At 48.5% G+C, this 15,369-nt stretch overlaps 1 protein-coding gene across 6 annotated transcripts in view; it reads left to right on the forward strand.

Annotated features, from left to right (window-relative positions):
• Nucleotides 1–15,369, forward strand: part of RAPGEF1 (Rap guanine nucleotide exchange factor (GEF) 1) — a 93,996-nt gene that overhangs the window by 24,199 nt on the left and 54,428 nt on the right. For 5 of the 6 annotated variants that reach the window (XM_014529885.1, XM_014529887.1, XM_014529886.1 and 2 more), the window contains 3 exons: nucleotides 8,231–8,370; nucleotides 8,900–9,013; nucleotides 13,975–14,153. In XM_014529885.1, the coding sequence (XP_014385371.1) occupies nucleotides 8,231–8,370; nucleotides 8,900–9,013; nucleotides 13,975–14,153 (433 nt within the window). Of the gene's footprint in view, nucleotides 1–1,390; nucleotides 1,397–8,230; nucleotides 8,371–8,899; nucleotides 9,014–13,974; nucleotides 14,154–15,369 lie in introns of all 6 variants that reach the window. The other variant, XM_014529888.1, reaches the window with a different exon arrangement.

The following is a 15,369-nucleotide window of genomic DNA, read 5'->3' on the forward strand; positions in this document are numbered from 1 at the left end:
GCTTGTCAAAGTTTTTCTGCTGGAACACTGCTCTACTCTGCACCCCACCTCCAGCGCATGCCCAGTGTCGTCCCCTCAGTCCATCGCCCAGCATGTCCCTGTACCAGGTATTGGTTAGAGTGACAGCCTGCAGCACCTGCATGTGGGACCCGGTCCTGGGCCTCAAGCCCAGCCTGAGGGTGAGCAGGCGCCCTCTTCTGTCACAGCCGTGCTGTCTGCCCTTTTGAGAAGAGGCTGAGCATTTCCAAGACCTCAGCAGCACACCCTGAAGCAGTAAGATCAGCCCAGCCCAAGGCGGGGTCTTAAGTCTCAGCCTCCCCAGCTGGGACACTGAGGGCCAGGCCTGGAGCTGCAGAGCGTGGGAAATGGCAGTCCCAGGGAGGTGTGCCGACGGGAAAGATAGGGCCAGAATTTGAAGGCTCGGTATGAAAAAAACAAGTACAATTTCTCATTGTCAGTTTTTCTTCAGTTACATGTTGAAATGATAATATTGTGGATAAATTGGGTTAATTAAAAAATATTTTAAACTTACATTTGGCTCACGTTGTGTTTCTGTTGGATATTACTGGCCCAGCGAGTCCACTGTCCTCTAGAGACTTAGTGGGGGAGGGGAAAGATATGGTTTTTCTCTTGTCTGTTCCTTGGAAGTAGCTTAGACAACAAGTATTCTGTGACCCCAGGTAACCCAAACCGGAGCACCCCACCAGAGAAACTTCTTGATTGAGTTGTCTGTGACTCGTGTGTTGGCACTGCTTGGAGAATCATAATAAACCATAAAGCATCCCGTCTCCGTCGCTCTCAGCACTCTGTGGAGTGGTTGAATGTAGCCGTTGTCAGTCATTACAGAATCTCTTCGTTAATTCTCTGTGTTCACTAACAAGCACGTAAGTGTTTATTTTCACCATGCCAGTTATTGGGCTAAGTGCCAGCTTCCAAAATGAGTAAGAGTTGATTGTCATCAGGATCTCAAGGGACCCATAAATAGAACCCCTTTTCTGCTCTGAATTCTGAAAGTTGGGAAAAAAGACTAAAGATGAGAAACAAAATATTACCTTGGTAGCTGCTAAAGGCCTGCTTAAAGGATGAAATTTGCTCTAAGAGCCGGATTAGCTTCCTAATTCCCGAGTCCCAGGATTAGACTACATTGCCCATCCAGTCATAGCCACTCTGCACTGTCAGGCCTCCCCCTGAGGGGCCATCCGAGCGCAGGTTTCTTGTGGACGGGCTCACTCTCAAAGGTGGGTGGGGCTGTGGGTGGGGTTGAAAGTGCCACTTTTTCTCAGTGAGGATGGGTGCCACAGGAGGCTTCGAGCAGCAGGGCAACAGAACAGGACTGGCATTTTATAAGGTCACTCTGGGAGCTGGGTTGAGAAGACTGTAGGAAAGCAAGGAGCAGGTGCAATGCATTGTTCATTTCAGGGGATAGGATTTTCTTCATCTGACTCGTGAAAATCATGTGGGCTCTTTTTTAGAAGAATTTTTTACCTTTGTGTCTAGCTTATTTCAACTTTTATTGTTGGATATGTCATGTATCAGAAAAGTCCTTATCACATCTCTCATAAGTGTGCAGCTTGCAGAATTTTCACAGATGGAACCACCAGTGTAACACAGTCCGATCAAGAAACGGACCATAGCTCACTCCCTATGTCCCCTGCCAGTTACCATCCACCCTCAACACCCTCAAGCATAACCACTACCTTTTTTTTTTTTAATTATCACCCGAGAATATTTTTCCATTGATTTCTAGAGAGGGTAGAAGAGAGAAGGAAAGACAGAGAGAAATATTGATGTGAGAGAAACACATCGATTGGTTGCCTCCTGCATGTGCCCCGACCAGGGTCCGGGCTGGGGAGGAGCCTGTAACCGAGGTATGTGCCCGGGACCCTTTGTCTGCAGGCTGACGCTCTATCCACTGAGCCAAACTGGCTAGGGCATACCACTACCTTGACTCCTAAAATCAGAGGTGAATTTTGCCTGTTGTTGTACCTGTATAATTGGAATCATACAAAATATATTTTCTGTGTCTGGCTTCTTTCTGCATTTGTGAGAGTCATTCCTCTTAGATTATTCATTGTCCCGCTACACGGTATTCCACGGTGTGTGAAGCTGCCACCTTTCCCCTCTCCTGGCCACAGGCGCCTGGGTGGTGCTGCTTCCACTATTCTGGCACGTGTCGTAGGATGAGCTCGCAGGGGCCCTTCTCCGGCTGTGTACCCAGCAGTGGCATCGCCAGCCTGGGGAGCGTATGTTCACTGTAGTCGGGCTCACCCTCCCCACCGCGGAGGGTGGAGAGTGCCCCTTGCTCTTCACCCTCGCCCACACTTAGTGCTTCCTTTTTTTAAAAATCCGTCCCAGTGTGCGTGTAGTGGTATCACTTTATGCTTTTAATTTATTATTTCCTGATGACAGATGGAATTAAGTACCTTGTCATCTGTTTATTAGCCACTTGGATATCATCTTTTCTGAAATGTCTATTCAATTCTGAATCTTTTAAATTCTTACCAATTCAGCAAGTAGAACAAAGATGATGGCTCTTTCAGAGTGAGCTCAAATCCAAGGTGAAGCCTGGTGTCTTCTGTGGGTGGCAGGGCCCAGGGACTGGCCTCCTCCCAGCTCGCCACCTCCTTGGCCTCCACCCGAGCCTCACTCTTGGGCACAGTCCCGCTGGCCTGCATCCAGCTCACTGCAGCTGGGTGAGATCTTATCAGGTTTTAATGCTCGGACCTTTGACCTAACAATTCCATTTCTAGGAGACTGTCTCACTGTATGGGTGCCCAGGGAGGTCAGCATGAGGCGTGGGTCAGTGCAGCCTTGTTTGAAGAACAGGCGAGAAACCGTCCATCGGGTGCCTGGTGTGATGTGTGTGGTCTGCCTCTCAGCCGGGTCATTCAGCCCTCGCTGTGCTCGCATGGAGGCATGCCTGCAGCGTGTTGGTAAGGGGAAAAAATACTTCAGCTTTGCCATATGTGGAGTTAAGAGGATTTTCACTTTCTATGTTACGTATTTTTGTAGGGCTTGAATTTTTATAATGAGGTTGTTTTACATTTGTTGCTGAAAAAGAAACGAAAAATACACGTAGTATTTCCATCAGCACCCACAGCGGAGCCATAGTTCTCAGGAGCCTTCCTGAGCAAATGGATAATAGGACAGATTTTCAGGTCAGGAGGAAGAGCCTTTGGTGTTGCAAAACTCCAGCTATTATTTTCCTTCTGTGTTAACATGAGTAGCTCTGTGTTGAGTAAGACGGGCCTTTTAATATGGAAGCTGTTGGGGGGAAATGAAACATCAGGTTGCTTTCCTGCTGCTAGGCTGGGAGTATTTTTAGCTTTTGCCTTATTAAGTGTTGGCAGAAGCCTGGCAATGTCATCAAATACCAATAGTGGCTGTTACTTATTGAGCATTTGCTATATCAGGTCCTTGGCTAAGTGCTTTACATGCAGGACCACCTTAGGTCCCGAGGTTACGCTTGTTCTGTAGATGAGGAACCTTCGGCTCAGAAAGGCAAAAAGTGTGTCCAAGTACGTGGCTGAGCTCAGGTTAAAACACAGACTGCCCGACTCCAAAGCCTGCGTGCACCTGCCATGCCCATGACCCACTGAGCCCTCCTCTTGTTTTTATCTTTACGTTAGCCAGCAAATTCTAGATAAGTGAAAATCTGAAATCCTTGTGTTTAAAAAGGTTCTTCCTAATGTCCTCACTTCTGCTCTCCGGTTGTCCTTTTATGCATTTGAGAGAGCGGGTATGGGTTAGGTGAGTGGGGTTGGAGAGATGGAGTCCTTGCCAGCTTTGCCAGCTCTGTGCCCGGGATGCTGTAGGAGACAAGGAACTGACAGTGTGGCGTTTATCAAGATGGGCACTGCCACAGAGTGTTGTCCACCATGACCCTGACCCCCATCCAGGGTGAAATTGAGCCCCGACAGAAACCACTGCTAAGTTGGGATCCCAGCTGCTGCCACAAGTGACATTTGAAAGGCCAGTTGATTGCACATTTGTCAGCCCCGGGCAGGGATGGTTGTTAAGCCTGGCCCAGGGGCAAGCTGAAAATGTACGCACGAAACGCTGACACCTGGCAGGCTACTTGGGGCGGACTTGGTTGGCTTTGGTGTGGTTTTGGTTGAGACCCGATTCTGTGAGCTAATGCCTCCCCTCCAGCCATTCTCCTTCTCTCTGGTAAAGGACATGCATCTGAAGGCCTGGGATGGTTGCCCCAGGAAATGCCTGTTCTCACGGCCATTTCTACACAAATTGTGAAGCCACACTCTCTGGAAGAAATGAGCAGCAGATGGGTTAGTCATTGGGATCTCACGACCTTCGGCGGTGTAAATGCCACTGCGCGAGTCTGGCTTCGTTTTCTTAAGTTCTGTCAGTGACCTTTGAAGTCGCGCTCACAGATCTGATAGGTCACAATGAGACACCGGCTGGTGGCATTTCCCTGTGAAGGGGCTTCCATTTCCTTTGGTTAGCACAGCCGTATGGAAGTGTGCGAGTCTGGCAGTCCCGCGTGTTGGTGGGTGTGGAGCCACTGGCACCTTGCTAGTGGGACCACAGAGTGGACACCCAAGTGGAGAATCCATAAAGTTAAATGCAGTATGTGCTCTATCATCCAGCAATTCTGGTCAGAGAAAACTTACACATGTTCCGAGAGGCATGTGAGGATGTTCAGGGTAGCGCTGTTTAGAAAGTTGGAAACAATTGCCCGCTGGCAGGAGAGCGGATAAGTAAAGCTGGTCTTATGGGACACAGGGCACCACAGCACCAAGAATGAAAGCATACCTCTGCTTCCGCAGGGCAATTGTCAGGCCTACTGGAGAGTGAAACACGGGAGCATAAGAATATTTATTGTCTCCTACCATGCATGCGAAGCTCACAGGCTTACACATTAAGCTGTACTTAGAGATAAACTGTCACAAAAAGGAAGGGATAAGCACAAAAGTCAGAATCCTGGGGACCTATTGTTGGGTTTATTGGGATGCAACCCAATCCTAAGTCAAGGAGCATCTGCATATTTAGTATGAAATCTTCCAAAATTTTGTTTTGATTTCAGTGCTAAAAAATCTCCAAAGACACATACACAGAATCTGCAGTGTAACTTCCTAAGGGAATAGTCAGAGGATAATATGAGAGTGGTTGGGGAGGCTTACCTGGCACACTGCCGTAGTGTCAGCATCTGCCCCAGATGACTGATGACTGATGTGCGTGAGGGACGTGAGAAGAGGGGCGGGCAGTGTGTGTGTGTGTGTGTGTGTGTGTGTGGTTGTGTGTGCAAGATAACCCTGAGAGAGCTGCCCCCTGTTGCTTTCTTCCACCTGCTGTCACTGGTCATTGTGCTTTATCATCTCTCAGAGGCACAGCTTGGATGACCTTGCAAGGTCACCTGTAACCTGTGTCGCTAACCCATTATTTCAAGGAAAAGGTGACAAGCAACCTCCAAGTTAGAACCTGCCCTGGTTCGTGCTGTCCTTGATTCCAGAGCTGAGGAGGTTGGTGTCATTACAGAGAACCTGCTTTCTCCACTTGCGGTGTCATGTCATGTGCGACAGCTGGCTGTTGGGAGGCTGTCACGTACTCGGAGGAGAGATTTATTGGTAGATCCAGCACTTTATTTAAATGCTGATGTTGAGTCCAAGCTCTGCCCAAGACAGAACTTGGGGCTGTAGCTGGCAGAGCAGAGGGAGTGCTGTGCCTGGCTTCAGTTTGCTCTCGGGGGGAGATGCCCTTAGTTGGTCCTCGGTGGTGATCAGGACCAGCCCTGCAGGTGCAGGAGGAACCTGAGAGGTATTTTGGGGCCTCCACACCTTGCTTGCCTATTCTGGTTTGCTCGTGGTTGTGATGGCACAGATGTAAATCTGGCCAGCACCTCAGCCCCATGCCTGCCCATATAGCAACGCGGGGTAGCAGGCTGGAGGAGTTGGGAGTTGGCTCACCCAGCCCATGTCTCTGAAGACCTTTGACCACCAAAGCAAACCAAAGAAATCATGCATCCTGCCTAGACTTCCCCATTTGTGTGTGTTGTTTTTTGCCCTGCTTTCAGTCTTACTTGCCAGGGAGGAAGTCACAGGTTAGTACATTGCTCTAACCTCCCATCTGACTTGGAACCTACCTGGAGATGTGCTGTGACTTTAGGCTGCTGAGACCAGCATCAGGGGGAGTGCAACGGGCCCAGCACAGGAGGAGGCACAGGGTGGGAAACAGATGAACAGGTGAGGGCCGATGAGACCTCTGGTCAGTGCTGGAGGAAGAGGACGGCATTTGTAAGGCCCTCCATTCCTCGGGCCGTGCATTAAGTGTGCAGGGCAGTAGCGTAGCCTGATGCAACTTCTGCAGGCAGTTGGTAAAATCAGCGCTCAGAGCTCCATCAGCCTTGCTGCTCACCCAAACCATGTGGTTAGGTTAGCTCCCTGCACTGAGCAGGTGCCTGGCCGTGTCTGCTGGCAGCCTCTCATTTAATCTGCATCACATTAGCCATCTCAAGAACAGTGTTATCAGTGCCATTTTCCAGACAAGGAAACTTCAGACTTAGAGAAGTGACTTTGAACTATTTTAACCCAAACAGTGTGCCTACAAAGCTCACTCTTTTAACTAGCACATGAATGATTAGATCAGTCACTTCATTTTAAAGTGTAAAGAAGGAAGTATAAACTGTATAGAGGCCCCACCCAGCTTGGGTGGGGAAGAAGAACAGGGCAGAGGGGAGCTGGAGAAATCACACCACCTCAGTTTATCTACTTTGAATCCCTATGTTTTCTTCTAAGAGTTTATAGTTTTAACTCTTAATTTAGGTCTTTAATCCATTTTGAGTTCACTTTTGTGTATGGTGTGAGGTAAGGGCCCAAACTCATTCTTTGAATATCCAGTTGTCCTAGCACCATTTGTTGAAAGAATACTAATTCCCTCATTGTATGGTGTTCACATCCTTATCAAAAATCAATTGGCCATAGACACATGGGATTATTTCTGGATTCTCAATTCTTTCTGTTGTTCTACATGCCTCTGCTTATGCCAGTACCATGCTGTCTTCATTTCTCTAACTTCGTAGTAGTAAGTCTTGAAATCAGGAAGTGTGAATCCTCTAACTTTATTCTTCTTTTTCCAGATTGTTTTGGCTATTCTGAGACCCTTGTATTTCCATATTAATATTAGGATTAGATTGTTAATTTCTGCCCCCCACCTACCCACCCACCCCCAAATAGCCAGCTGGGTTTCTAATAAGGATTACATTGAATCTGTAGATCAATTTGCGGTGTTTGGCATTTTAACAATATTAAGTCTTTTGGTTTATGAACATGGGCTGTCTTTCCTTTTATTTAGATTGTCTCTAATGTCTTTCAACAATGTTTAGTAGTTTTCAGTGTATAAGTCTTGTATTTCTTACGTTAAATTTATGCCTAAGTATTTTATTCTTTTTGATGATATTGTAAATGGAAGCTTTTTAAAATTTCATTTTGGAATATTCATTGCTACTGTATAAAAATGAATTTGATTTTTGTATATTAATCTTATGTCCCGTGACCTTACTGAATTTATGTCTTAGTACTAATAATTTTTTAGTGGCTTGCTTGGGATCTTCCACATACAAGATCACATCATCTACAAATAGAGATAGTCTTATATCTTCCTTCCCAATCTGGATGGCTTTTACTGGAATACTGGAGTACAACATCCAATAGGAGTGAGAGGGACGGACACCCCAGTCTTGTTCCTGATCTCAGGAGAAACCACCCAGGCTTTCACTATGTCCCAGAGGGTTTTGAACACCTTTCTTCTATTTCAGCCTCACTGCCAACTCAGAGGCCTTGCCCCTATCACTTGTTGCAGCTCCTGAACCAAAAGATGAGGGAAGAGGTTGATTCAAAAGAGCCTTTCTCTCTAGTTCATGCATCCTATACTTTTGTGAGTCTGCTTTGGTGTTCATTCTCCTTGGCCAGCTTGCTCGAACTTTGGTTAGATCATCATACAGACTCCATAAGGACAGTTGGGAATATTTGCCAATTCTTTTTCCCTACTTATTTCGACTGACTTTGACTTCCACAAATCTAAACAACCTACCCTAGAGACGGAAAATGCAAATATTGAAACGTGTTATCAGAATTGTTTTAAGGAGTCCCTACTCTTCTCCGCTGTAGCTCTGAACAGCTGGGGGAAAGATTCGCATTGAGACGATGCTCATGTCCACGAAAGGTGCGTGAAGTTCCCCCCTGCCTCTAACAGTCGGCACCCTCTTTGTTTCCAGACTCCCAGCGTTCTCATCTCTCCTCCTTCACCATGAAGCTGATGGACAAATTCCACTCGCCCAAAATCAAGAGAACGCCATCCAAGAAGGGAAAACCGGCCGACGTGTCTGTGAAGACTCTGGAGAAGCCTGTGAGCAAAGTAAGCTGCCTCTGGCACCGCTCTGCTTCGGCAGTGAGGGTGTGTGCTTGCTGCACACCGTTCCCTGGGGGCTGAGCTCTAGCACAGACACCTGCTCCCCAGGATTCCACGTTGCAGGGGGGCCTCCCGCGCTCTTGTGACGTGGGAGCCTGTAGGGTGTGAGTGTTTCTCACGTTAATCAGAGTCGAGCTCAGTGGCTAGAACAGTTCTCCTTTTCCAGATGTGCCATCTCTGGGCACTTAACACAGCTCAGTGCATCATGTTCACATTCAAGGTGCTGCCTCCCTGCCCTAGAGAGCCCCACACTGCCCGGGCGTGGGCACACACTCGGGGACGTTTGTGATGTCCAGAACATCCTTGCTCTGAGACATGCAAAATCCTTGACACCAGAGGTGTCCTCAAGCACTAGTCACCTCAGCAGGGCCAGTTAAGCAGATGTGTTGACATAGCTGTTGATTTCATCAACCCCTTCTTCAGCCTAAAACGGCCATTTCAAGCTCTGTAGGAATCCAGGTTTCCTCTCTTCCAGGAGGCAACAGACAGATTTCTACCAGAGGGCTACCCTCTCCCCTTGGATCTGGAGCAGCAGGCAGTAGAATTTATGTCCACCAGTGCTGTGGCTTCCAGGTCTCAAAGGCAGAAGGTCAGTGTGATGTTAAGAACATTGGGTTTGCCTTGCCTTCTACTGCAGAATCCTGGCCCATGGTTTTGGGGATGGAAAAACATCTATTACAGTATCATTGTGTTCAATTGGGTGGCAACTATGGGCTTAATTGTTCAGAAAATAGTCCAAGGGACTTTGGGTAAAAGTAAGTTTACCCAGATCCCCCTGGTCTTTGGAGAGAGTGCAGTCTTCCATGGTGACAGCTCGGGGATCCTCTCTGGGGCTGGTTTGGGTGTGCTGCTTGGGCCCAGCGGGTTCTGGAGGAAGTGAGTGATCTCACCTGTGGAGCTCAGCTGTTCTTTCCTTGAGCTGCTAAGATGCTCTGAATCGCAAAGGAAAGGAAGGGCGTCTAAAGTGTCTGGTGCCGTCAGACTGGTGCGGCAGCCACAGACCCAAGTGCTCTGAGAGCCAGGCTGCTTTGGGCCACGGACATTTATCAGCCTTTCCTTAGCCCCATGCAGAGTGCTTCACACTCGTTCTCTTGCTTAACCCTCAGAACAACCCTGGGAGGTGGAGGCTTACTTTGCAGAAAAGGAAACTGAGGCTGTAGAGATATTAAATGTTTGGCGAAAGGCGCACAGAGAGGATGGTGAAGCTGAGATTTGAACAAGGTTGTCTGACATCTGAGTCAAAACTCTCGAGGTGCCACCTTTCCTGTTTATGGAAGCCAGAGTTTATTTTTCAATATCTCCCAAACGTAAATGTTAACCCCACACATAACTAAACATAAAAACAAAATCAAGCCCTAACCGGTTTGGCTCAGTGGGTAGAGCGTCGGCCTGCGGACTCAAGGGTCCCAGGTTCAATTCCAGTCAAGGGCATGTACCTTGGTTGCGGGCATATCCCCAGTAAGGGATGTGCAGGAGGCAGCTGATCGATGTTTCTCTCTCATTGATGTTTCTAACTCTCTATCCCTCTCCCTTCCTCTCTGTAAAAAATCAATAAAATATATTTAAAAAAACAACAACAAAACAAAAAAACAAAATCAAATTTAGCGATATGAACTAAAAACAAGGCTTGTGGACAAATACTAGTAGGTCCTTAATCCTCTGTGATTGCCCAGAGCCCACAGCCATCATCAATTCAGCGCCACTGGCAAAGCCCTGCCCTGCTATGTAAACACATCATTCTTGAATTTGCCAGCGCATCTATTTTTGTTTTTATGTTCAGCAAAATACCTTAAAATCCTAGTTAAAAGTGGAGGAAATAAAGGTCTTAAATCTAAGTCTTTTGTTGAAGAATCCTTTTTTTCCTGCCCCATCTGTTAACAACAGGAGGCTGAAGAGTAAGCGTGAAATGTTGAGTGTTTGCCAGATTGATCCAAATTCCAGATTGAAGAAGAGTAATAAAGTAGATTTGGTCTGCACCACAATTATTTTTTATGACGCTCTGTGTAGCAGTCTCTTGGAGCTGAATTTCTTCCTGAAGTCCAGGCAGTGTGTCCGTGTCGTCTAACACTGGTCCAGGCAGCACAGGGTAAAATGATTTACTCACAACTGTGTTCTCCCAGTGAGCTCGGATAAGAGACTGCTTCAGTCACTCAGTTCTTGGAATTCCCTCCCCTTTCTTCCTTATTTCAAGAGAGGTCATGGGGGCGATGTGGGGGCGAGAGAGATTGCATGCTAAAGTGCCCTTTACTTAGCGGGGCTTCCTGTAAACTCCAGGGCACATTGGGCAATGTTTAGAGACGTGTTTGGTTGTCACAACTAGGAAGGTGAAGCAGGAGCTACAGGATCTGGTGGGAAGAGGCCTGGGATGCTGATAAACATCCCACAATGCATAGCACAGCCCCCAACTCCCAGACAAAGAATCATCCACCCCAGAATGCCAGTGGAGCGCAACTGAAAAACCCTGTTCTGTAGCAGGGAGCTGCAGTGTGATCTTTACCGAAGGAAGAATGTTGCTCAGCTTTTGATCGCCGCCCTTTAAGAAGGGCTGAGTTACTACTGTGCTCTGCCCCAAGTCACCTGCCTGAGACAGAGTGAGTACGACTGTGTTGTGTAAGACAGGACTGGACGTGTTGGGAAGCTGCCAGAGTGTGTGAACTTGGAAGACTGTCAGAGAAATCTTACAATAAGTCTGTCATTTATTACATTAATTATTTATTACTTATTAGCTCTCAGTACTTAGGGAATATTTCCATATACATTGCCTTGTTATTGCAGTTTATATACATGGCTTTCCTGTTTAAATACATGGGAAGTTGCAGCTCGGGGTCGATGCATACACTCAGATTCATCTGCAGCTGCTGGACGGCCTCTGTCCTGGGTGATTTTACATGCTGTCTTATTTACTCCTCACCATGACCATGTGCAAACGCTTTTATTATTCCTGATATACAGAGAGTTGGGAGTCTGGCCCAAGTTTTCCCCCATCAAATCTGTTTTCCCCTTAAATGTTATGAAATCTTTCCATATGCATCCTCATTCGGTCCCCACACCAACCTCTTGATCCCCTGGGCAGGAATTCTCCTCCCCCTTGTGAGGATGAGGAGCCTGGAGCCCACTGGTCCCAAGCCCAGTGGTGTCTTTGGATGCCCTCCACAGCACCGCTGCCCTCCAGTAGTTGCCAGGTTTGTTGGGCGATGGTGGTACCCTTCCCCCATGGCAGGCACCGCAGGAGGATGCGTCTGCCCAAGGAGGTTCTGGGCTGGGAGCTCCAGCAAAGCCACGCCTCAGGGTCCTGCTTGTAGGGAGTGCTTGCCGAGAGCCCATTGGAACTCCCTGACTGACTGCTTTTTGCAAGAAGCCAGTTGACAGCTGCAGGGCGAGGGGAATGCAGTGCTCAGAGGCCTTTAATCTGGGAGTGGAATTTGCCGGGGAGTTAATGGAGGAAACCTGATTCTGCTAAGTTGTCACTCCTTCATTAGGAGCCCAGGGTGCCCGGCTCTTTGCGAGCTCATTTGATCTTCCCACAAAGGACGGGAAAGTTCTTTTGCTCTGAAGCGCCTGGCCCCTTTTGGATGGCTCCTGGCTGCAGGTCAGCCCCATGCTCCCCAGCAAACCTCTTGAAGTGTCTCCTGCTTCCTCCCCACATTTCATTGTGGCGGGCTCCTCCCACGTCCTGATCTGAGATGGCCGGGCTGTGGTCACAGTCCTCTAGCGAGGCTGGCCGGCCATGATTCCAGGCACATTTGGTGTCCCCAGGCACCTTGATTCCTTCACACTTGGGTTCCTGAGGCCCCGGTGGGGGCGGTGAAGCAGGCAGCTCTTGTCCTGAGGTAGGGAAGCAAGTGCCCGGCCTCTGGGAAGAGGCAGTAAATAAACAGGTATGTTGGAGTGAAAAGAGAGGCTTGGCCCTGGCCGGTTTGGCTCAGTGGATAGAGCATCAGCCTGTGGACTGAAGGGTCCCCGGTTCGATTCCAGTCAAGGGCATGTACCTTGGTTGCAGGCACATCCCCAGTAGGGGGTGTGCAGGAGGCAGCTGATCGATGTTTCTCTCTCATCAATGTTTCTCTCTCATCGATGTTTCTAACTCTCTACTCCTCTCCCTTCCTCTCTAAAAAAATCAATGAATATATTTTTTTAAAAAAAAGAAAAGAGAGGCTTGGAGAAAGGGGAGAGAGGCTCGATGGAGGGACTCGGGGTGCTCCCTCTCCCCATGGAGAATTCTGTCTTTGTGTCCACAGAACGCCTTGGGAAGTACCCATTGAGAGAAATTAAATCGGACCTTTGACAGTCATCTGACTAAAGGCACTATTAACTTCTTGATCCCATTTATATGTTTTTCTGTTGATATTCCCACTAAATAAGTGCCTCCACTATTGAATTTTTTATTTGAAATGACGTTCTGCATCATTTTAGAGGAAAAGAGGCAGTCAGAGTCATCACTTTTTAGTATATATTATTTAATTATCTGTTTACAGATTATTGTTGAAATCAACTTTTTCTAGAAATTACCCTCTTGCCCACGGTTGCTTTCTTTCTGTCTTCCCCGGACCTCAGAGAGGCCACAGGCGGTGTCTCCTCATACAGGCCACTCTCCATTCTCATTGACGTGTCATCAGTCCTACTTGAGTAGATTATCTGTTTGGGGATTTGTCTGTTTCATAGGTTAGCCTTGATTTCCCTTCCCCTGCCAGGTGGCTGGGCCCTGGGTCACTGACGTTGGGGCCGGTCTAGAGAAAGGAATCACCAGGGTGTGCCACCCGCTGCGTGGACCGCAGGCACCACAGTCCGGGGGAGGATTGCGTGGGACTCTGACTCCGGGAGGCGCAGGGCTCTGTTTTCTCGTCCTCTGAGGTGGGCTTTCCTCAGGAGCAGGGCAGCGGGACCAGGACTGCCAGCCCCACTCGCTGCTCGAGCAGTGATGGGGTCGTGTCTGTCTGCTCTGCTTTCACACACTTTCACCCCGAGCTCCACCCCTTCTAACCCTGGGTCTCCAGGTCCTTCGGAGAGACCCGCCACTTCTTTGAGAGGGGGCTGCGTCTCTGGGTTGAATGTAGGAATCTTGTGAGGAGTTCTGGGAGATTGGGTGTGAACACAATGCCTCCAACCAGTCTCACACAGCCCCCAGGATCCTTGACAGGCCTGGGTGTCGTGATTAGATTTACTGGATAGATAAGCGCCCTGGGACTTAGCTGTCAGTTCTCTCCCATTCCTACAGCATCGGCAGTTCAGTCCTCGCTGCACTTCACGAGGTCAGTGTGCTGTCTCAGGGTGGCGGAGGAGGCCTCCGGCCAGCAGTCTCTTCCGGGAAGGGAATTCAGGAGTCTCTGCGCAGCCCTTCTTGGTCCAATCCCCCTCTTCTTCCTTCAAGTCTAGCCTCTGTGTCCTGATTGCGGTCCTTAGAACGCTAATGTGGCTTGGCTGCTGCAGCAAGAAGCCTTTTGCCATTTGCATCAATCTCAAGATAGTTGACAGGAAATTTTATTTTATTTTTTATAAAATAGCTCCCTTTAATGTCTCTCCTCCTTCCTTCTGCTTAACATTTCCTTTCAGAACCTGAGCAGGCTGGAGGAGAAAGAGAAGGAGGTGGTCAGTGCCTTGCGCTACTTTAAGACCATTGTGGACAAAATGGCCATTGACAAGAAGGTGCTGGAGATGCTCCCCGGGTCGGCCAGCAAGGTGCTGGAGGCCATCCTACCGCTGGTGCAGAGCGAACCTTGCATCCATCACAGGTGAGTCACTCTGAAGCCCTTGGCCGTGCCAGAGCAGTGGAGGCCTCGAGGCATCTTGATTTGGGGAGCTTCACACTAAGGCTTCTCGGCAGGGGAAAGGCGCCCTCTCCCCGCCCCTCGGCTATGGCTCGTTGTTCCTCAGGAGACTGCACAGGGAGGAAGAGCTCTGCCATCACTAGGGACAGCCCGTGCAGCCTGGGTCATTTTTGTATTAGTTCATTGGCAATAATCACAGGGATTTGGACCCTTCTCTCATGCACCCTAGGGTAACGTAGTGTATTATGGCATTAAGTTCTGTCAGCATCCAGCCTGTTAGAGCCTCAGCTGCTCAGATGGTGACACAAAAGGTAGAGAAGAGCCCCTTAGAGCACAGCTTGGTGAGACACTTAACCGAGTGAAGCTAGGATCTCGCAGATGGCACGCTGTCCCTGCGAGCGGTGAGGGTGGAGGCAGCTGGCCCAGCAGCTTCTGTGGGCAGTGCTTTCGCTGCTGGAGTGCACTTTCCTCTGGGAGGTTAGCCAGCGGCTTGACGCCTATTTGCCGTTGAGCATGGAGAGCAAAGCCTCATTAAATGTATGGTAAGTGAAAGGCCAGCAGGGGCTGTTCCTTGAGAGGCGGGGGCTGCCTGCCGGCTGGCTTTTCTCCCTGGTACCTGCTCAGAGGCGAGTCTCCTTCTCAGTCCTCCCGACACGGCGTGGGTGGGGCCCCTAGACTGTGCTCTCAGGAGCTGCTCCCAGAACCTGGCCAGCAAGTGCAGTTTTCTTTTCTGGGAGGCACAGCAAACACTGTCTTTATTTCCCAGACTAGTGGCTCGGTGCACGAAATTCGTGCACATTAAAAGTGAATTAATTGCCCTAACCGGTTTGGCCCAGTGGATAGAGCATCGGCCTGCAGACTCAAGGGTCCCAGGTTCGATTCCAGTCAAGGGCATGTACCTTGGTTGCGGGCACATCCCCAGTGGGGAGTGTGCAGGAGGCAGTTGATCGATGTTTCTAACTCTCTATCCCTCTCCCTTCCTCTCTGTAAAAAATCAATAAAATATATTTTTTTTAAAAGGAATTAATTAGTGGAGATATTTTAATATTGCTATTTGCCCTTTCTCTATAATAGAAGTGTGAGAGATGAAAGGAAATTAGTAAAATGTATATGAAAATAATATATAAATTTATTAATAAATAAACAGTAACAAAAGGATATAACAACAACAGAGGCATGA

This window comes from Myotis brandtii, unplaced genomic scaffold (genome assembly GCF_000412655.1).
Source record: "Myotis brandtii unplaced genomic scaffold, ASM41265v1 scaffold699, whole genome shotgun sequence".
Lineage (NCBI taxonomy): Eukaryota > Metazoa > Chordata > Mammalia > Chiroptera > Vespertilionidae > Myotis > Myotis brandtii.